General features: G+C 43.5%; 1 protein-coding gene across 2 annotated transcripts in view; it reads right to left on the reverse strand.

Moving 5' to 3' along the window:
• Positions 1-2,960: 2,960 nt before the first annotated feature.
• ATP2A2 (ATPase sarcoplasmic/endoplasmic reticulum Ca2+ transporting 2) overlaps positions 2,961-22,611 on the reverse strand; it is a 39,830-nt gene continuing 20,179 nt past the window's right edge. The window contains exons 6-21 of one of the 2 annotated variants that reach the window (XM_065739182.1): positions 21,950-22,030; positions 20,382-20,467; positions 19,059-19,523; positions 16,538-16,626; positions 14,420-14,522; positions 13,781-13,912; positions 13,572-13,694; positions 13,195-13,413; positions 11,554-11,889; positions 11,102-11,322; positions 10,131-10,333; positions 9,685-9,770; positions 9,106-9,239; positions 8,160-8,277; positions 7,923-8,043; positions 2,961-3,254 (exon numbers count right to left, since the gene is read on the reverse strand). In XM_065739182.1, coding sequence (XP_065595254.1) covers positions 3,241-3,254; positions 7,923-8,043; positions 8,160-8,277; positions 9,106-9,239; positions 9,685-9,770; positions 10,131-10,333; positions 11,102-11,322; positions 11,554-11,889; positions 13,195-13,413; positions 13,572-13,694; positions 13,781-13,912; positions 14,420-14,522; positions 16,538-16,626; positions 19,059-19,523; positions 20,382-20,467; positions 21,950-22,030 — 2,531 coding nt within the window. In that variant the 3' untranslated portion in view covers positions 2,961-3,240. Of the gene's footprint in view, positions 3,255-7,449; positions 8,044-8,159; positions 8,278-9,105; positions 9,240-9,684; positions 9,771-10,130; positions 10,334-11,101; positions 11,323-11,553; positions 11,890-13,194; positions 13,414-13,571; positions 13,695-13,780; positions 13,913-14,419; positions 14,523-16,537; positions 16,627-19,058; positions 19,524-20,381; positions 20,468-21,949; positions 22,031-22,611 lie in introns of those variants that run through there. The other variant, XM_065739183.1, reaches the window with a different exon arrangement.

Below are 22,611 nucleotides of genomic sequence, written 5' to 3' on the forward strand. Positions count from 1 at the left end.
CAGCAGAAGGACCACGCTTGGATGAGCCCCACGTGGCCGTGTTTCACCTGCTGAAGGTTATTCTCATCCCTCAGCGACTGTGTCTGCTGCTTAGTCCTGGAGGAGGGCAGAGATAAGAGAAACTTTCATATGATGAAATCTGTCTGGGCTGTCATGCCTCGCTGAGTGCAGGGGAGGGCAGGAACACGCGCAAGACCGAAACGCTTCGTGTTTTGCAATCTCAGTGTGCTGGAGCTGTTATGAATGCATGAGCTGGTTGCAACTTGATGGTTAGCCTCCGATGTTATCTTACCCCAATAGCAAAGCCTGTAGGAAAAATTGACTCTGCCACCTGCAGAAATAGGCTTATAGCAGCCTGGGCTTATCTGTGGCTTTTGTTTTGCAGTGGTTGTGGCGGTGTCTCTGTGCTCCAGGAGACACGTGGGGTTGTTCTGGAGGCTGACCATCGTTCAGGAGCTGAGGAATAGCTCTTCTGAAGCTGCTGAGTCAGCAAAGCCTGGTGGTGGGATGATGTGCGAGTGAAAATTGCACTGCCTCCACAAGACCTGATGATATAAATGGAGGTTTCTAGGTGCTCTTGTGACACCGCACGATCCCCTCAAGCTGCTCCTGGAGGCTGATGGGGTAACTCACCCACACGAATGCAGATCCCACAGTCTGTGTTTATTCAGGAGCGGGGCACTGGGCCTTGGTGGAGCTAAATGGTGCTGGGAGGTTTCTGTGCCCTTCCCGGCCTGGTGACTGCTGGCACCCGGTGACGTGGGGTGGGTTTGGAGTGGCATCTTGAAGCAGGAGTCTCTTGGGTCCTGTTTTGGGGGTTAAATGAGCTGCAGCAGGCACAGGTTTGGTTGCTGAGGGATCAGACTGTGGTGGGGAAGGTCCGAGGGGCGGCTGCGTCGGGTCGGGGGCAGATGGTGCTCGGATGGGGTTTGCTGTAGAGCACATGAATGGTTGCAAGTGAATTATTTGCCTAAACCATCTTTGGGCTCTGCGGGCTGAACTGGAGCAGGAGAGGCACTGCCTGCTTCCTTCTGCTGCTCCTGCACGCTTGGCCTGGGGGTTTTCCTTGGGCTTATTCCTCACTGAAGCTCTGAAGCAGATTTGCTCTCTCCTTCACCAAATGCTATTCTCAGTTCTCTCCCACCACCGTGGAGGTGGGCGTGGGTTGTAATCTCACACAATTCAATTCACCTCAGTGGAAGATTGGGGCTATTTCTGCCCTCTGTGCTGTGAGTTTGATGCAGTATGGCCCTACAGGGCTGGGGGAGCCCCTGCACTGCTGCAGGGTGTCCCAGGGAGCTGAGGAGAGGGAAGATGAAGCTGTTCATCTCAGCATCTCCTTCCCCATTCTCTTACACGAGTGCTCAGCAGTGCCCTGAGCTGCTCCCATGGCAGTGTTGTGGGTGCTGCTGCTCGCAGTTCTGAGGGACAAGTTAAGCTTGCAGATGATAACTTAAAAACGTTTAAAAATAAAGAGCTTGCTCTTTGCAAAACTATTCTTCAGCGGATGAAACGAGCCTCGTTTCTCTCAGTTTCCTTAAAGCCAAGCTTGACTTGTTGGCCAGGTGCTTTCCTCCACCGTGGCAGGAGCCGATAGTTTTAGTGGCTTAGCTCAGGTGACCACGTACAGACTCAGCCTCGTGCTGCTGCCTTCGGGCTGTGTTGTGCTGCTCAGTGCCTGCTGAAGGCAGCCCAGGAGCGGGGCAGAGGGAAGAGCAGCAGCCACAGACAAGCACTGCTCTCAGCTCTGCCAGCTTTGGCCCCGGGGGTTCGGAGCAGAGCTCAGCTCCCTCGGAGCAACACTACCATAGTAGGAAGCAGCCCAGGGAGCAGCACAGCACCCGGCACCGCACAGCAGAGCCCAGCAGTGGAATTCAGCTGCAGTGTTTTTAAACCCCGTGCTGCTGTTTCTGAAGGGTCTCGACCACGTCACCTAATTTGGGTAATAACAGCGTGCGGGCGCTGCTGCTGCAGCCCAGAGTTTGAGAGGCATTAACGTTTAATTTAAAACACATTACTCGCTTTTGAAGTTGCTTATTTAGAGAGGCTCTGCTCGTGCCCTTCCTCCCCTCCTCTTACTCCAAACACAACTTAGTTTATGAGATTCAGAGCGGAGCACGAGAGGACACTTGGCTGATGGAGCTTTTACCCTCGCTGTGCTCTTGTGTTGCCCCGTGCTCGAGGAGCAGCTCTCGGGAGCACGCAGGAGCTTCTTTTGCCTGGGGAAGCTTCTAAGGGCTGAAAGCTTGGAAGACAGAAAAGGACAAAGCTTAAAGGTGTCGTTGGGAAAGAAACGTTTATTTTCAATTTATCGGAGGGGTTTACAAACAATGGAGCATTAAAAAAAAAAATAGTGATCAAACTACTTGACAGTGTCCCTTACACACACACACACACGGGGCAGAGGAAACCACAGCAGCGGAGGTCGGGGCGCTGGAGGAGCAGCTGGAGCCTGCACAGTTCCACAGGGAGACAGAGCAGTGTTGGTGTGAGCAGTGTAAGAACACACGAGCACGAACCTGCAGGAAACAAAGTGAGTCAAAGAGCACGCCCAGCACGTCGGGTAGAAGCGATTTATTTACCCACTACAGACGGGACCGCGTGCTCCTCAGCGCCGGCACGGGAGGGGACAGCTGATCTTCCCGACAGCTCCTCAGGGTCACGCGCTGCGGTGGCTGTGAGCTGCTGGACGCAGCGCATCACATCGCACCGTCTGTCTCACTGCTGAGCTCCCGTGAGCGGCGCAGAGCCCGAGGTGGGGCAGGCACGTCCAGCTGCAGCCTCGTCCACGGCCTCTCCACGAGGGAAGCGTTGTAGGTAAGCTGTTCAAGCTGTTCAGAGCGCTACGTTCGGGTGATGCAGTGCAGGGTTGTCTGCCACCCACGGCATGCACGATTGGATACTGTACGTTTCACAAAGGATGTTTTACATCACACGGGAGCACGGACAGCGGTGACAGCCCAGCGCTTCTCGCTCAGGGACAAACGAGCTCTTCTCCACGCGGCACAGAACCCAAACTTCTCTGCAGAGAGTTCTGTGAGCTGTATTGCACGGCCGTGCATCTGAAGTCCTAACGGTACCCCGCGTTTCTTCCACAGAGAACACAATGAGTTTTGTTTGGAGGGAAAGCAAAGAACCTTTACACATGATACATGCAGCACTTTTTGGCAGATGTGTCGCTAAAAACACATGCACGCAACAAAACAACCTCACATTTCTGCAAAATTGTTTAGGAAGCCATTACTCCAGTATTGCTGAAAAGGAAAGAAAGAAAAGGCATCGGTTAATGAAAGGATGAATGCTGAGTTCCACTCTACAAGCAAGACTGCCATCAACAGTGACAGAAGGAAGGATGTTAAGTCTGATAACCCAACTGCTCTGTCACGGAAGGGACACTCTCAGGTTACTCTGTTCTCGGGGCACTTCTCGGCCCTCCCCAACTCAGCAGAGCTCCTTCATGGTCAGCACCAGGCAGCTCTGCCCACCACAGGCTGCACATGTTAGTCCTGGGCTGCCTGGACAGCTCCTGTGCTTTTTCCTTTCAAGCTCTCATGTTACACAGTCGGAGCTTTACCCCTCCCCATCTGAAAAATACCATTTCATTTTCCCCCTAATTGAGGCATCGCATCACCCCCATTTGGGCCCGGAGCGACCTAACAATGTCCCTTCTTCAAGTTTTATGCAGCTCGTTGTGTGAAGCAGTAGGAAAGCTTTGAAAGAAGTCATTAACTACGCAGCTCCAGGTGAAGGCAAAGGGCAGAGCACAGCTTCCCCCCCACAGCACAGCACCGGGTCGGCCGTGCTCTGCTGCCTGGGACTTCATTTTGGCTCTTCACAACACTGCTCCAATGCTCAAATTTAGGCTCCCTCGCTAGGATTTGAGAATGCACGATATTAATGTAATTAAGGATGTCATTAGCAGAGATTAGGGAAACGGTTAATGGTTAGAAGTGCAAGAAGGTAAACAAGACAGGTGCGAGAGACAGACAGCTTTGTTTCAGTTTTACCTCCCTTCATCTCAGCAAATTCAACCGTCTTTAAGCAGTTGGCACACACGGTGCACCAGCTGTGTTCTTGGAGCACTGACAGAGCACTGCTGTACTGCATTTTATCATCAGGTTCAAAACTCAGCTTCTTACCATCAGTTCTCTGAGCCGTGAGCTTCGCAGCACTGACAGACCCGCATGTAATTTTCTGCAGCTTCGTTCACACTGAGTTTTGTTTTGCAATAATGCTTCGGGGAAAAAATAAAAGCCACAAACTGTGCCTGAGCACAGCACAAGGGCGCTGCTACCCGGGCAGCTCTGAGCCAGCACCGGGAGCCACTCACTTTTGAAAGCTGAGAGAGAAAAGCTTTTGTCTCCACGCTGCCAACACAGCCCTGCAGCAGCCAGGCCGACCATCGACTTTGCTCTGGAGCAGCCCACAGAACACTGAGCTCAGGAGGAGCTGCTGTAGCGAAACCCACCGCTTCCCCAGCGAAGGCTGCTCTATTTCCTCACGTCAGGCAGCATCAATCACCATGGATACTAATCCCCCCCTCCCCCACCCCGAGGAAACACCAAGAGCACTACGGACTGCAGAGATGAAGCAGCTCGGTGAGATGAGAGCAAAGGGGAACAAACGTAGGAAGCTGCCTTCTAAAAATAGGGAGAGAAAACAGAGATAGCTCTGCATTCCTTCTAGCTGCAGAAGTGCTTCTGTTTGCATGTTCACAGGGGTAGCACACAAACAGGAGCCCCATCCCTTTCTGCCCCCACGAGGAGGCCAGAGCTACAGAGCAAGGAGATGAAGCCAAAGCTTCAGCTCTGAGATGCTGGCTACGAAGTCTGTGCTAAACCCACGCCAGCCTGGCACCTATCTTACAGCAGCAACACTGGGAGAGCAGAAGCACTGAAAGCAAGTGACACTGCTGCTGAGTGGCATTAAAACCTGCTGCTCCATCTCCACGAGGAAATCCGGGCAACAAGACCAGGAAAAACACAAGACAAAGTCGGGTATCACCCAAACAATATCCAGGAATACTGCAGCAAAACCGGGCTCCTGGGGCTGCCCGTGCCATCAGAGGGATAAATGCCATGTCTGTCCAGCTCTCAAAGGTTAACTCCAAGGAGCAGAAGAAATGCAAGTGACACCCCGAGCTAATTGGCACAAGAATGCTCTCAGCAAGATTTGTTTTCAACACACGCAGCTGAGTGTGTCAAAGATGCAGCAGAAAGTGTTGAATTCAATTTATCCACAGTCCTTCTCCCTTCAGCTTCTTAGAGATGGGGAGAAAGGCCTTAGGGAGCAGAGCTACACAGCATCACAGACAGGAGAAAGACCATACAACAAGACCTGAAAACTACTGCCATGTACGTGGCTTAGGAAAGCCAAGAGACCCTTGAGACCAAAACAGATGCACACCACCTATTAGTTTCCTGTTCTAGAAAGGGACAAGCCTCCCACTGCTCACTCAGCAGTGATGCAGCACCTGATGGTACCATTGTAAGGAACACCCAGTTTGGCAGTCAGGTTTCTGCCACACTGAACGAAGAAAGCCTTCAAGGGAGTTCAATGCCTACAGCCCTGCAGGTCCACAGCCCCAGCTCACCTCAGCATCAGCGAAAGGAAGACAGCATTCCTCCAAAGAGCACCGATTCACAGAGCAGTGGGATTTCAAACAGGTTCTGTGTATTTTGGGGTTAGTGTGTGTGTATTTGAAGACCGAAACCTAAAGGATTAGCTGTGCTCACTGGGATTCCAGCTGGCACCAGCAGAACATAGCTTTTAAGTACCATTTTCCTCTGTGAGGAATAAGAAAGCTGTTTGAATTGGATTATTAAAGTCAAGCCAACACAAGATAACACAGCACCTGCTGCTCCACAAAAGCAGAGTGACCCCAGTACAATTTTCAGAGCCTGTCTTGATAAGCCAAGCCTGTTCTTTTGTCTTTCCATATGAGCACAGTTCAAAGTGTTTGCAGGCTCTGGAAACAAGCTGCTTTTGCAAAGAGGTGCACCTGCACATACAGCCTTGGGATTATCCATCAGAGCAGAAGGACCGGTCTGCTCTGAGGCTTTGGGCACTTCAGAGCAGGAAGAAGCTTCAGGATAAGCCAGCACCTGACCATGGACACTGAAAATTCATATAAACAGCTGTCACTGTCTGCACTAAGAGATGTATTGAGTTTTATCTCAAACTTAAAGAGCAGAAGCTGTAAGATCACAGGGGTAACTAAGGCCCTACGGTGCTACAAAATAAGATCTAAAATATGCCAAAATGAAAGCAAGCTCTTTACGTTCAGAATCAGTGTCTGGAGCTCCACACCACAAGGCAAGAGTCTAAAGTGGTGATAATAATGTAGCACAGCAGAAGTTGACAAAACACAGCATGGGAATGAAGGAAATTACTATTTATTCTTCAACATGAATACAGCATATGCTATTTTACAGCAAGTCACCACTGGCATGGTGAAATGGAAGAGAAATACTCACTTTAGTCGATGAAAGTTGGAAGGCATTGGAGAAAAACACCACAGTTAGGACTGTTAATGACTTACACGTTGTTGATACAGGACTGAATTTGAAAACATGCTTTAACATTTACCGTCATAATGAAGGTGGTTAGTGCCACATCAAAATAAAAATAGTTCTATACAATATGTTCAATTTGGTCATGTGCTATTTACAGATTGTACAAAAAACACACACAAGCTTGTTACTTCAAGTCAGGCTAGCAACAGGCCAGCAGAGCATCTCCATGTACACGACGTATCATTAGTGCCCTAAGTGTAGTCAATCCCACTTCTAGCTATGCAGTGCAAGTTATTTTTCCAGGTCTCATTACAAATTTTGATCCTAAAAACGGTGGTGGTTGGGGGAGGGGGGGGAACAATCTGACACACGTTAATAAGGGATTAAAAATCAACTGAAGCCCTGTTTTGGAAATAAAATGGATTGTGTGGGTTAAAAAAAAAGGATTGGTTTGGATTTAGGTAGACCTCCCTATCCCTGCAACGCTGGCAAAACAAGGTCTGTCACAATAAAAATACAATAGACACTTAAATAAATAATCTTTAAAAAAGAACAACACCTATGTGTGTTGAGAATGTGGAAGAACCCCAGCAGGCTGCACCTGGAATGGCATTTTCTGCACGAGCAAGATCAGGCATACCTCAATACAGAAAGTGGTGTAAACAAGGACAGTCAGAACCCAGAGCAAGGGAGCAGGAAGAGGGGAAACCGAGAAGGAGTGCTGACCACAGCAGCAGCACTCTCTGCCCAGTGCAGGAAGTTTGGCTGACAAATAAAATAAAACCTGACCGTATGACAAATTAAGTTTGGATGACCATGCAGAAGACAAACAGTTACATGCTTTTCTTTTCTTTTTAGTTGGAGACAACACACATTCATTCCCTAAAATCTGCTGCCAATTTAGTTTGATAAGTGTCCGCTGGCTCAAAACAAATTGTTTTTTTACATGATGAATAAACTATTCAACAGAACACTGTACATGCTTTTCATCTACAAAAAAATATTTGCATAAAATAGTGTTAGTTCTCTGTACATGTCAATGGACACTTGAACTGTGTATAAAAGAGGAATATATTGCCCCCACTGAAGAAAAAGCAAAAAAAAAAAACAACAAAACCAAAACCTAGAGTATGAAACCTCCATCACCGGCAAGTATGTTCATGTGAAAATTCAGCAGAAATAGACAGTTGCTCTAAACAATAAAAAAAATTGATTAAGTTAAACTTTTTCTTTGAATGTAAAACTGTCACCACGTCAGTCAAGACCAGAACATATCACTAAAGTTAGTGTCTGTGCTGTAAAGCCAGATAACCAAGGGCAGGGTCATGAACACAAAGGGCCAGGAAACTCCTTCGGTGCATGCTGACAGAGAACACGGTTTGGTGGCAGGCTGCACACCATCTTTACCAGGTTCCAGGTAGTTACGGGCCACATATTTCAGTGTTTCATCCAGCAGGATGACAGGTAGTGAGATTTTCAATACCATCAGCCACTGCGTCACGTTTAAAGGTGTGATCTGGAAGATAATCTGAAAGAGCAGCCCAGCGTTACAGCTCTGCTTCACCTCCAGCCCTTGCCTGAAGCTCCAGAGCTTTTCTGCCCCGTGTCTGAGCTCAGGGGGGGAGGTGAGATGGAAGCACTCACCGGCAGCGGCTCCACGTAGAGGATAAGGAAGTGGAGTGACATGGACAAGCAAATAGCTCCCACCAGCCAGATGTTCTCCCACGGGGGCATCCTCATGAGGGATTGGTTTTCTGACAGGCTGCAAGAGAAACACGGTACGCACGTGTACACACACAAGGCACCAAAGGAAGCTGAGGAAGTCAGGGAAGTGCAGCTATCCAAGTCCCCCCAGGGAGGAGGGCACCAAGTTTTGTGTAAGTAGGTCACAACTTCAGTGGTGGCAGCGCTGGGTAAAATACCACAAGACACTTCCTGCCTGTCCAGTCGTTCCCTCGAAGCTCAGAGGGTTATTCTCAAAACCTGCTTTCCAGATTCAGTCTGCATTTAGGTTATGCTGCAGAAGAGCCTGAGATCCAGAACATCAGATGTAGAGCAGCGTTGTATTACACAGGAATACCACAGTACACTTGTATTTAGTTTATTTGTTTTTAAAATTAACTGACCTCTAAGCTATTTGAAGAAATATACCCTTGACATTGTGCTATTTAGTGGTTTCCATTTATAATCTAACATTAATTGGCTGAACCCACACTCCCTTAGGGCAGGAAAAGTTATTTTCCATATCTTCAATATTCTTATTTTAGTTCTCCTTGGTATCACTTAATACCAACATAGGAGGGATAATCTGATTGATTAATCTTAAGATTAGGAATAATGGAAAATATTTCAGCTGCTCGTGCTTACTAAAATACCAGAGTGAACTGGCAGGATTAACAATATTCCTTAAGATAAGAGGTCTCAAGTGTTAGATATCTAAAAGTGTCATTTTGTTTGCACTACCAGGATTTGGAAAGAAAGCATGACTCATTATTTATTAGTTGAGCTGTCCAGAGACTCAGCTGGGCCATGCAGAAGGTACCATGATAAGCTCTCCAAAAGCTTTCCCTCCCAGCTGGGAGATACAAACCTGTTGAGGGCATTGCACATCTCTATGGTGACAAGTACAGAAAGAGCCATTGTCATCGGATATGGAGACTCAAAAACCACACAGTCGACACCAGAGAAGTCTGGGTTGTCCTCTTTGCACTGCAGAAAATGGCTCTAAAACAGAACAATGTGAACTCATTTCCAGAGCTTAACTTCTAGAATGTAAAGTAGGCTTAGCAAGTGAGCAGCACTAAGAGAATCCTACAAGCACGGAACTAGGAGACACTGCTGTGTCTAATGTGACAGTAAAAGCAAAAAACAACTATTTTTTAATAGCATATAGCAGTTTAATAGCATTAGAAACATTCCTGCTAGTCTTTACTCACAGGACACCACTTGGTCCTTAAGATGTTTTACAAGTTTAGGTACTCAGACTTTCAGCTCAATATGAAGACTAATGTTGCAATAAAACTTGAACACAAATCATGTTTGAAAAAACATCATTATATAAACATTTTAAAAAGAGACTGTGTTCCTACAGTCCTTTCAAGTAGAAATTGTAAGCGTGTCCCTTCCCTCCCACCTCACCCCCCTCCAAGAAATGAAACAGAGTGCATACCAGCTGGTAAAAGGTAACTCTTGGGCCACCATCAGCAGCAATAAACCACCAAGCAGCAGCACCCACTGTGGCAGCACCAACGTAACCTTAAGGAAAACAAAGGGCTTTTTTCAGTGCTACAAACCCCACTGAAAAGATTTCATACGTCAAAAATCAAAAGATTCTGATGCAGTGCTAAACACCATGCTGATGTCGTGCAACTGTGGCTTTTTCTGCCTCTGCTGTTATCAATGGAAAGAAAAAAGCCACAACTTTTGGCAGTCTATCATAGCACCACATGCAAACACAAGAAGTGAAGAACCCCCAACAAAACAAATTCCACGGAATATTTACCCAAGCTTTCAAGACCTGAGCATAAGGGATGAGATGCTGCTTTCAAAGTGGATCTTAAAAGATGCACGTGCCTCATTCTCCTTCAGAAAACCCAAGAAGCTCTGACTACTTACATCCAATAGCTAGGTAACGGAAGAAGAGCCACCCACTGATGAGTGGCTCCTTAGGGTTGCGGGGTGGCTTGTTCATGATATCCAGATCAGGAGGATTAAAGCCCAGAGCAGTAGCAGGGAGACCATCCGTCACAAGGTTTACCCACAGCAGCTGGACAGGGATCAGAGCTTCAGGAAAACCCAGGGCAGCAGTCAAGAAGATACTACAAGAGAACCCACCAGTTAGGTAAGCTTACAAGCCACTTCCTACAAGACACAAGCTTCTGCAGGGATCGTGTTATTGTAACTCAAATGACTGAGCATGATTTAGCTGGGTTTCCATTAGCATCTCCAGAAATGTACTGGGCATTTAACTTTCACAGCTCTGAGAACAGAAGCAGGGCCTGCAATAAGGGCCACACAAAGGACAGCTTTAAAAGTTTACTAAGAAAAAAAAACAGTGCAAGACAAACACTGCATTACACTTGGCTCTAGAAGACATGCTTTAATGTAAGGAACTGTTAGGGGACCAATACCTGCATTCTGCTACCAGAAATGCATTCTGTGGCACTGGGGCAACATTCCTCCCCAGCATAAGACACATTGCTCTGAAACTTGAGGTTGAAGTTGCAGCAATATTTCAGGTTGTACACATGGCTAAGTTATATGAAATAACACATCTTCTAAAAGTTCTTACTTCCAATTTTTAAAATTAAGCTTCACAAAGAAGCATTTCCAACACAAATAACAGTAAAGCATTCAGCCACCTATTGAGCTAGAATATTACATGCAGTTCAGTGCTTCTTTTTTTGTATGCTAAAATTCTCCAGTAAATACTGCTGAGCCTAGAAGTACACAGGCTCCATCCCACTGTCACAGTAGGCCACCACTTGGAGAGCCTGTTTCTCTGGTTTTAGAGAGATACCAGAATAAACAAGGAAAGACAACTCCATCATCACTATTCCAGTCCAAAGAAAACACGTTTAACTTACCAAACAACTTCTCCAACATTGGAAGAGATCAAGTAACGGATGAACTGCTTCATGTTGTTGTAAATTGCACGTCCTTCTTCCACAGCAGCTACAATAGTTGAAAAATTATCATCTGCTAAAACCATTTCAGAAGCAGTTTTAGCCACTGCAGTCCCAGAGCCCATAGCAATTCCAATTTCTGCTTTCTTCAACGCAGGGGCATCATTGACACCATCACCAGTCTAGAACGAGAATTTGAAGTTTGAAGAAAGCATTTACTTGCACATAGGACAGGTATTTTACGACGGGTCTTGTATTTTGGATCTTTCAAAATCACTTAAGGGCAGAACCACTCTGAGATGGAATTCAGGAAAAAGCAGAATCCCAGAACAAGGCACTCGTCTGACACGGTGAAATTTGGGTTTAAAAAGAACATCTGCCATTCAAACCACGCGAAAAGTTCAATTACTCACCATAGCTGTAATCTCATCAAAGGACTGAAGGAACTCCACGATTTTAGATTTGTGAGATGGCTCCACGCGGGCAAAGCAGCGGGCATGGTGGCAAGCATCTCTTTGGGCAGCAAGTGAGAGCTCATCAAATTCACGGCCAGTGAAAGCTTTGGTAGAAACATCTTCATCTTCCACAAAGATCCCGATGCGTCGGCAGATGGCCACTGCTGTGCCTTTGTTATCACCAGTAATCATAATCACTCTAATACCAGCTTGTTTACACAGCTTTATAGAGGAAGCTACTTCAATTCTTGGGGGATCCAGCATTCCCACGCAGCCCACAAAGGTCAGATTGGTCTGAAACAACACACCACTGAGTTCCAGCACGAAATCCTGTACACTTTTCACCTGACATTCCCAATATAATCACGTTACTAAGCATACAATCTCAGCACAGTGACCTTAGCGTTTCCTCCCAGTCCACAATATCCTGTGATTTTACACTGAGCAAGCAGACACTGAAGCCTGTGTCACCCTGACATTTAGTAAAAGCCAGTGGACTACACGTGATGTAATCACTAGCCATTTCCCTTCGAAGAAGTCGCTTCTGAGATGCTCTGCTTCGCCCTGCTAAACTTTCACTGCACTTTAGCACTGGCAGAGAATCCAAAGAGTGGGAGAAGAACTGAAAGGTCACATCTACAGGTGGATTAATAAGCAAGAGAAGGCAACCTAGCAGTTGATGCTTTTGGAGTCACAATGCTACATGAGGGGTATAAAAGACAACATAGTTAATTCCTATTTACTACGTGTACACCGCAGTGGGAACCTATGTTTCCCAATCTTGCTTGAAACACACTCATTTAATTACCTAAATTGTGATTTGTCAGTCATGCAAATTCAACCTGCAAGCAGTCAAGCCTTTTATTTTTTTTAATCAGCGTCAAGAGCACAGTGCCCAAGACAAAACTCACAACTGTTGTCATTCCTCTGCCACCCACCCACCCCAAGTCCCAGATACAGGTTTCATTGGAAAGTTCAGAGTAGCTAGGATAATAATGGACAGAGCTTTTGCAGCTGACAGTATGGAGGAGGGGAAGTGAACCTGATCCTCAGAGCACAGAACAGCAGTTAGATTCCCTCACAAAATCCCCAGAGGTCTTTGCAGTTGAGCAATGTCAAATGTTAAAGCTGTAACCAGTGTGGTTTTTGGAAGAGTTTTCAGACTCAGCTTCTGTAAGCAGTTTACGGTGCTATGCCCTTAAGGACTGTACGTATACATGCAGAATAGCAGAGCTTGCAGGTGGCAGCTTAGCTGCTTTCTGACATTAGTAGCTTGGCAGCAGCACACACAGTCAGTCACCTTTTTTTTTTTTTCTTTTAAACTCAAAATAAACTGGGGGAATGAATTAGGAGGGCCAATTCAGAAATATTCCATGGTTTATGGTAACTTTATCATTTGCATTTCTTCAGAGCCACATAGTGTCTTTTCTTAAACTGACCATTTCCTCCACAGATGCAGTTAACTGTTGTCTGACATCCAAAATATCTTATAAGACAAAAATCTCAGCCTAGCTTCCTCAAGTAACAGTCAAACAAGGAGCCAACATTCTCCACTTTAGGAGAGGGAGAGCCTTAAAACAGTCCTTTACTGAAGCTTACCTCATAGTTGATGAAGTTTGAGGAGTCCTCAAGATTCATTTCTTCTTTCCTAGGAGGATTATCATGGGTTGCCAGAGCCAAACAACGCAGTGTGTCTCTACCAGTTCCCCACTCTCTAATAACAGACATTATTTTCTGCTTAATTCCTGAGGATAATGGTATTTTAGCATTTCCTACACGGACGTGCGTACATCTATCGATCACACCTTCAGGAGCACCCTTGCAGAGGCAAAAAAAAAAGAACCTCAGTTTAATAAATCCTTTCCAACACAGCATTAGCTCAAATTACTGAAGTTCTTCATTTTCTGCCACAATGTTTAGTGTTATGTCACCTTAGCAGCCATTCTACAGCTGCACTTCTCCAGCCCAGAACTCACCTTAACAAACATCTTGCTCATGGACGTGCGGCTCGGTTTGTTGGGTGTACAATAGACAGACATTGATTTTCTGTCTCTTGAGAATTCCAGGGTGAATTCCTTCTTCATAAGTTGTTTTATCACCTTGTAAAAAGAGCAGCAGAGCAATACATTCAGATAACATGCATTACAAATCTCACTCCCCAGTGATTCCAGCTGTGGGTACTGACCGAGTTGCAAGCGTTTGCACGTTCAATTCGGGAAAGTCCTTTCAAGTCTGTGTCAAATACATTCATCTTTTCAACCAGACAGGTAAGTGCTGTTTCTGTGGCTTCACCAACTTTTTCATATACACCCTTTGCCTTTAAGATAACACAAAGCAAACAAAAACACAGGAGTTTACTTTAAGCCTCAATCAGAATCTAGCAGAGACAAAGTTCAAGTTCCACAATGGAAAAAAAAACAAGCCTTACTATAGCTTATGAAACAAGCAAAACTATGTTTAAAAAGCAATTTTGAAGAGTGTAACTTGAAGAGCATTTCCAGATTTTCCTCTTAATGCTGGCTGAGAGGGATGTCAGTATTTTATTAGAGTCATTATGTAGCAACCTTAAGGAGGGGAGGCAAAGCAACAAGGTGGCAGTGCACTGTGTACAACAAGGGACCTCCAAGTTCCAGATGACACTGCCAGGGTTAAGCATTCTCCCCGTTCAACAAACAAGTCATTCCCTGAATTCATTCTTAAGAGGGCCTAAATACCCTTCCTTGAATAGAAGGGGATTTACCACTGAAAGGTATTACACAGACAGCTGAGAACAAGCATCTATCCTCATTCTCACTCTCCCTTCTGTTCCAGGATATGTACTTACTTCATTGTAATCCAAAGAGGAATCGTTACAGAGTGCACAGATCGTTGCCAGCTCCACAAGGCCATCGTACTGGCTACATTTAATAAGTTTGTCATCTTTATGCCTTTCCAAAGGAAGAAAAATGGTTATTTAGGTTTGTTATTTAGCATTAGCATTTCACCCTTTTTCCCTCTTCAAACCCTTACTGTTCCCTTTTAGTACAATGGTTAGTAATTCAGGACTTGGGAGCAACAGAGTTCACTAGGGAACCCAAATACCCTTCAAGAGAATACACTATCAGTAGGAATAGCTGAGAAAAAACAGTTCTGATAAAAGCAAGCTCTGAATTTTAGATCAAATATAACAACATGGTTACTGATGGAATTAGTACCTGAATTACAAAACTTTATTTCCTCTGGTGGCTGTTACACAGCAGTGTGAGACAGAAATAAAAAGCTTGGTGACAGCAGAATATGAAAACAGTACTAGAGCACGTATGACTTGGAGGGGAGTTCCAAGAAGGAAAATACAGCTGGATACATCAGGAGCTTCGTATTATTACAGAGCTTTCTTCATATTATTGCAGATTCTGTACATTTACAGCTAGGCACAAGTGGGCAGGCACGAAAGCAGATTTGTCCCTTTGTCATTTCTTAAAACTTCATCTGTGCTCAATGTGAATCTTCCAAACCAATGAAAAGCTAAGCCATTTCACAACACAGATCTCACTAGAAAGCAAATTCTGCTGAATATCCTGAAGTAATACACCATTTAGTGATTACATATAAAAAAAGCAACCTCTTTGCCTTCACATGTAGAAAGAGATGGATAATAAATGAATTTGTTTTCTGGAACAACAGCACACTCTTAGAGTAAGCACAAAAAAACCATAAAGGAAGCATTCAATGCTGTCACCTTCTCACTACCAAAATCAGCAAGACACAGTTCTGATGCAACACCTCTCACTAAAGCCCTCAAGGAGAAAAAAAGTGCCTGATGGTGGATGACTACCCCATAAGAATGTTTAACAATGCCTACAACATCAGATTATGTAAGCTTTTGTTCAGCCTCTCCTAGTACTGCAAACCAATTCCAGTGCTGCATAATAGAACCTACAAACAAAATGCATCTTTAAAAACAAGTTTGCCTTTCAAGTCCCATTCTGCATATAAGCCCACAGCTACAAGGAAAATTTAGTAGCTCCAAGCTCTGAACTCTTCCACTCGGTTTGAGAATTTAGTTATTCACTATCTCATGCCAAAAAATAACTTGTGGTGGTAAATTTTCCTGTCACAGAGTGTTAAGTACATGAATGCAAAGCTATAATGTGCTTGTTCATAGCCCAGCTCCAGCAAGCAAAAACAGAATGTGAACACAGACTGATGACTGTCTTCTTGTAATCAACATCTGCCACACCTCAATGCATTTTATTATTTCATTTACCTAGAGTTTTTGAGAGACCAGTTAAAGCACAACAGCTAGATGCCTTACAAGATCCAGAATGTCACCTTGTCCAATTCTGCCTACCAAAATGACAGCTTAAGCTTTTGACAGCAATTAGCTTTGAAGCAAAAAAAGATTTGGGGAATTAAGATTTCCAGCTGCTGAGAACATTATGGTCTTAATTGCTATGAAAATTAAAGAGAGATAATTGCTACTGAGATTGGTGAAGACTGCACGAAGTCAGAGGCCTGTATGTGAAATTCCATAAGGTTGAGGTGTTTAAAAATAGCTGAATCCAATTCTACATCACACGTAGTAGAACTCTGTTAAACTGAAGTGATAAAATTAAAAACACATTCAAGACTGACCAAATAAAAGGTGCAGTAACAACCCAATAGAGAGGCTTGCCTTCTACAAGCAGAACCCTAAAGATTCTAGAAGTTGTCCTGGTCTGCTCCTGACTTATTCTTAATTACTAAAGGAAAACTGCAATATTGGAGTATGTGGACTTCATGGGAATTCACTTTCTCAGAATTAGCTACCTTTTACTGCTAGTTACAGTTGTTTCCCCAGCCCTTCAGCAGGCATTCTCACTGGTTCAGCTTTCATGTATTAACAAATATTCTATGCCTCACTTCCCAAGTCCAAAGCAACAGCCAATGAATAAACAGACAAATATTTAACTTCAGCACTTACACTTCTCCCATGGGAGCATATGTCGAACCAGTTACAGTAAATTCATTCAGAGAACAGCTATCTCCTTCTACTTTGTCCAGGATAAACATCTGAAATTAGAGTTAGAAGTGTTACTGCCTTTGAACAGTCATTAATACACAAGGTTTAAAAAGGCCCTAAGCAAGCAGGTACAAGAAACAAGTCGGTGTTCAATAAGCAACTAGAGAAAACCAGACTTTGATCCCATACACATGTGAACAGCTCCCTGATCTGTTAATGCAGAAGTACAGAACTCAGCACTTCTGCCTAATGGACTGCATTTGAGAAGTGAATGGAGGTATAAAGGAGACCTAGGAGATGAAAGACACTGTGTATGCTCAGTATCAACTGATAATTAAGAGTACTCCCAGTTCATCATCCTGACCATGCCTCCTAGGCTTCAGACCTGTGAATTAACTCTTGTGTAGATGTTGGAGAGTTCCAATCAAAGGCAGCATAGGACAGCTTGGAAAGGGACAATTCTTGCCAAAGCAAAAATACAAAGCATCTACAAACAGCAGAAGCTTTCAGAGGTAGAAGTCAAGTGCTAGAATACAGCAAGGTTCCCTTAATACCACTGAAAGCATTTCCCATCCTGGTTCTTGCTAAGTCCTTTAATACCCAGTACACTGATAGACGAGAAGCATTCAGACTGCTTGAGTGCTCAGGCAGCACAGAATGAAGTTATTTTCAAATGAATACACTGATTTAAAGGATGCATTTGTACCATGAGCTGCAGGCAGACTCAAATCTGGGAAAGTGAAGATAAAAACACGCTTATGCTCTACCAGGACTAGCTGGAGTGGCAGCAGGGGAAGAAGGGCACTGCTCAATAGTGCACCTTAATTTAGTTTCTTACTAGTTTTGTGGAAGGAGCCATTTTGCCAAACCATACTTCAGCAATGTCTCACTTTCCCCTCATTGCATTGCCTTATGTTTTACAGAGGCATTTTCACAACAGACAGCCTAACATTTAACTGATGCACACATGGTCTTCATCAGCGTCTGCAGTCCCCACTGTCTTAAGTCATTTTAAAAACCAAAAAGCTCAACAAACCCATGACTTAAGAGGCCACAAGACAGAATAACCACATTCCTGCCTGAGAGGACAGGTCAGGACATGAAAACAAGACCTCAAATCTCCATTTAACATCACGAAAAACAAAACTACAAAGTAAGTTACTACTGTAAAAATCCCTCTTCACAACCTGGGCAAGCTCTCTGCTTCAGGTGCAACCACAAATGCATGTACTGCTCACAGCTTACTGGGATGTTGCATATTTTGCAAAACTTTGCAATTAAGGTCAACCCGAGACAGCCACAGAATAATGAGGACCCAGTAAGTGGTATGGCACAAAGCTGGAATATTCAGCCCTCGGAATGTAAGGTGCTGTGCATTTTGAGCTTTTAAGTAAACACATCTGAAGGCTCTTAACTGATGAGTTTACCATGAAGCCTTCTGCTTTTGGCATCTTCACTTTTGGCAGCCTTCATTTGGTGACAAAAAAATCCTCCGCAAAGACTAGGGCAGTTATGCAACTCTACTGCAAGTAACCTCCTGTGGAATACTGATGAGCAGCTGCTTTGTGTTTCCTAGGTATAAATACTACAATACTTAAGCAAGTAGAACAAGTCAACTGCCAGTTAAATAGAAGCCAACAATCACATGAGAATAAATCAAGACTTGCCAAAGATACCAGTCTGCAAACTCAATGTTTATGCCTTTGGAATTCTGACCCCGCGTAATAACTCTGACCAAACATTTGATATCAGAGTTGATATCAGATATTGGTATGCTGATGAACATCCACAGCTATTTAAAAAGTGTTCTTTTAAGTATATCAAGGATAGAGGATGCACAGAAATTGGGCAACCCATTATGCGTGGTATTAAGTGACTAGCTATAAAAATCCTGAACTAATCAGCACAAGAAAGAATACCTGGGAGAAAGGGAGGTGGGCACATCAGTGTTATGCTAAGATAAAAATATGCCACACATTGAATGTGACCGTGGCAATGCAGGTGATGGTGCCATCTGCACCTCTGAGCTGCCAGATTAGTCAGACAACACTGCATGTTGAGAACACTACAGCAAATTACATCAAAGCAACAGTGGCTAGTGAAAATAACCCAATGAAGGTGGGAATGTTCAGTAGTGAAAATACCTCAGATTATCCAAGTTACTGCCAGCAAACTCTTTAGCTTTTTCTCACTGCTAAACTTCTCCCACTCTGTCATCTTCATACATAGAGATGAATGATTTTATGCTTACACTGTACCCCACCCCACCTTTCTGAAACAGGACAAACTGGAGTAAATCAGGTGACTGAATTGCTCAGACAGGCAATGGAAAGCTGCTTGCAAACAACTAAGCTTATCTTAGGAAAATAAAGCCAGATTTTGATGATATGAGAACCAAAAACCTCTTGATCAAAAGAATTCAAGTAACACTGACTATTCAGAGTGGCTGAGGAGAAAAACCAAGCAAATCAATTGAACGTACCCTGCAGACTGACATCTGATTGGTGGTCAGAGTACCAGTCTTGTCAGAACAAATAACTGAGGTGCAACCCAAGGTTTCCACGGAGGGAAGACTTCTAACAATAGCATTCTTCTTGGCCATCCTGCGGGTCCCAAGAGCCAAGCAGGTGGTAATGACAGCGGGCAGGCCCTCAGGAATAGCAGCAACAGCAAGAGCAACAGCAATCTTAAAGTAATAGATAGCACCTCGAATCCAGGAGCCACCATGAACTGGATCATTGAAGTGACCGATGTTTATTATCCAAACAGCGATGCAGATAAGAGAGATGACTTTAGACAGCTGCTCTCCAAACTCATCCAGCTTTTGTTGGAGGGGGGTTCTCTCTTGTTCAGTAGCCACCATCTCATCACGAATTTTGCCAATTTCGGTGTTTACTCCTGTTGCAATAACTACTCCCATAGCTTTACCAGCAGCAATGTTAGTACCCTAATATAAATGAAAGAAAAACTTGCAGTCAAACAACAAACAGCTACATTTACAAGGGCAGACTAGAGAGGCTGTGTTTCAATTCAGTTATGGAAAAGGGGAAACAGGAAGAATGACTGACATTCCCCCAGTATACACAAAAGAATATTCCAGTGTAGGATTTCTACTTAAAAATTAGGGTCAGTGTGAACAAACATTGATCTATTGTAAGTAGTGTAAACAAATCCATCTGCTGGGTAAGTACTGGAATCATAAGAGCATTTGTTTGTTTTAATCTGGCAAAACACAGTCCTAATAAAGTTATTTACTGTAATACATGTGTTCTGTGGGACGCTGCATGTGAGCATTTAAGATGAGTAAGAACAGTTAGGCTTTCTGCAAGGAGTTCACCAACAATAAGCATTGTTATTTCAGTATCTGAAAGGCATTCAACCACTTCCTTGAAGCAAATTTCAATAACAGTCTTTCCTTAATAGCAAGCTAGTGCTCAATTTGAGCTACACAGCAGCACAGTTTCGGTGGGCATTTTTATCAGCCTTAAGAACAATTACTTTAGAAAAGTAGTTTAGGAGTGCCTTCAAGTGTATGTCCTTCAAAATTTTTTCTAGAGAAGGACAAAACTTAGTTTCCTCATATAAACTGGCCTCAACAAGCACCCTCCCTAGGGGTAGCTTTTATTAGAAATCATTTCTAATCTTTGATTTGTTCAGTTTGATGCACATGGAGACACGCTTATAGATGTGCACAGAGAACAGGGCAAGAAGTCCCATGGCCTTGAGATGCACACCTTGACTACTTTGCTTTTATTTATCAGCTTCTGTATTACTTTTGTATTTAAAACTTGCAAAGAAAACTTACAGAAAAAAGCATGTTCTTCTTGTCTTGGTTTACGGCACGAGGATCAGGTACAGGATCAGTGTGTTTAATAACAGACACAGATTCACCTAAAATGAAGGTAGCAGCCTTAAGAGATTACACATTTATCATTTAAGTCCTGTGAGAAATCAAAAGTCAATCTTCAGTCCAAAAAAATTTTAAGATGTCCTCCTGCTTTCTTCAAATGACTTTAATTGCTTAAGTGAAGCAGGAAAGGTATTGAATAACTGTATTTCAATGAAAATTAGATAGGACTTAAGTAAACATTTTGCATGTTTAGGATCAACAAAGCACACAACATCTTTTAAAGGACATAAGCAGCAGATGATTCACTCATCAGTTTAAGGCAGCAAGAACTACCTACTGCTTGAAGGATGATCTATCCTCCTTACTTCATCAAGTTTCTACTTCAGTGATGCTGTGTGCTCCTCACACAGCCACAAGCTTTTCTGTTCACTATGTATTGGAAGAGTTATGTTCTCATTTAAATAATTACAATGGTAGTTATGCATTCATTGCCAGGCATTAGATTTTTATTTTTTAAACAGGATGCATCTGTCAGTCACCTCCATTAGATGGAAGTCTTCACAAACCTCTTCCATGAAAACCTCAAATTTATCGCTTCTCTATGACATATAGGAATAAAAAAAAGATTATTTTCAGTAAAGACAGATGCCAATTACTACATGAGATTGCAGAAGGGTGGTGATTCAGTAACTGATGCTAAGAGTATACACTACTTTTTATAAGAAACTGTAGGCACTCCATACTCATGCTATAAAGTAAGCTTGAATAGCATAAGAATGATCAATATCTGTAGTAAGAAAATGTGCAGCCTGCTTCAAGACAGATCAAGAATATTTTTCAGATGAATAACTTACAGCTTTAAAACTCACAGCTAGTTGACTTCTACTATTTATGTTACCAAAACTGGTAGACAGATCTTCACGTTCCAGCTGAGAGGAAGCTGCACTAGCATGCCTGGATGGTTCCTAGCTTCTTTCCTATATTCAGAAGTCCTGTTACTTTGTTTTGTTTTCAACTCATCTGAAAAGAGCTCTAAATATAGCTCCTGCATTTGAGCTGGCATCAGAAAACACATGAACATGTGTGGACAGAATTTCATCAAATAAGGCTTTAGAAACAGCAGTTTAAAAACTGCCTGTACTTGAAACGTTACACTCTCTTGTGCAAGAAAATAGGTGTTACAGAAGACATTTAGTAAGACTGACAAGGCATTCAAACATAGAACACAAACTAAAATAGAAATTATTTTCCCCCACACACAGGTTTCTATTGTCTCTTGACTAACAACAATGACTAAAAAAAGCATGACAAGTCTCAGGAGGAATACTCATCTCAGTAAGGTGAACACAAGTAACAAAGTCAACACATTCAACCACTAAGATTCAACTGACTACATCAGAAATTTGCTGCACTAAAATACAGCACTGGTATAGCTACAGGCTGGTCTGTAACATATTCTAAAATAATTATTTAAAAAGGCACTTCCAATGTCTGCATAATGATCCAAAAGTCACAACTCATACCTGTGAGAATGGACTGGTCTACTCTTAGAGTTGTAGATTTGATAGAAGTTATTCTTATATCAGCAGGAACCTTGTCTCCAACTGCAAAGAAATGAGTTAGACATAGCTCCGATTATTCGAGGGATTTCTAACCAAACATACTATTAGCTCTATCAGCCAGGAAAGTGATTTTCCAGTAACTACTCCAACGATTAAGATTCCTAACAGCTACTTATTGCTTCTGTGGTTTGCAATACTCTGGTTTTATGACTTTCCAATATACTCTGGCAAATTAAATTTGCCTTCAAAGTCTCTACCTCTACATAATCTCAACAAAGCATTCCATAAATCACTACTGGCTTTCTCATCACATGACCATAACATGACAGCAAAGGGAGAACATTCTTGGAAGACATCAGTTTCAGAATACATTTAAATAACCAAAATTAATAGCTAAGGTGAATCAAGTCTCCTCAGATGAAAGGCTGTCCTAGCAAGTTGTTTTCTTCACACACTAAGTCAGTTTCCTGTTCTCCACAGATCAGAACACGACCCATGTTCATTTATTTGGAAATTGCTTCTGCAGATCTGCTTTTTCTGTGTTATACTTTGAACACTGCCAGATACTTTTGAGTTGGAAGCTAAATTCAGATCATACACCAGCTTTAAGTGGTTCAACTGTA

Source organism: Cyrtonyx montezumae, unplaced genomic scaffold (genome assembly GCF_038088225.1).
Source record: "Cyrtonyx montezumae isolate F1298 unplaced genomic scaffold, pur_monq_1.0 scaffold_23, whole genome shotgun sequence".
Classification (NCBI taxonomy): domain Eukaryota; kingdom Metazoa; phylum Chordata; class Aves; order Galliformes; family Odontophoridae; genus Cyrtonyx; species Cyrtonyx montezumae.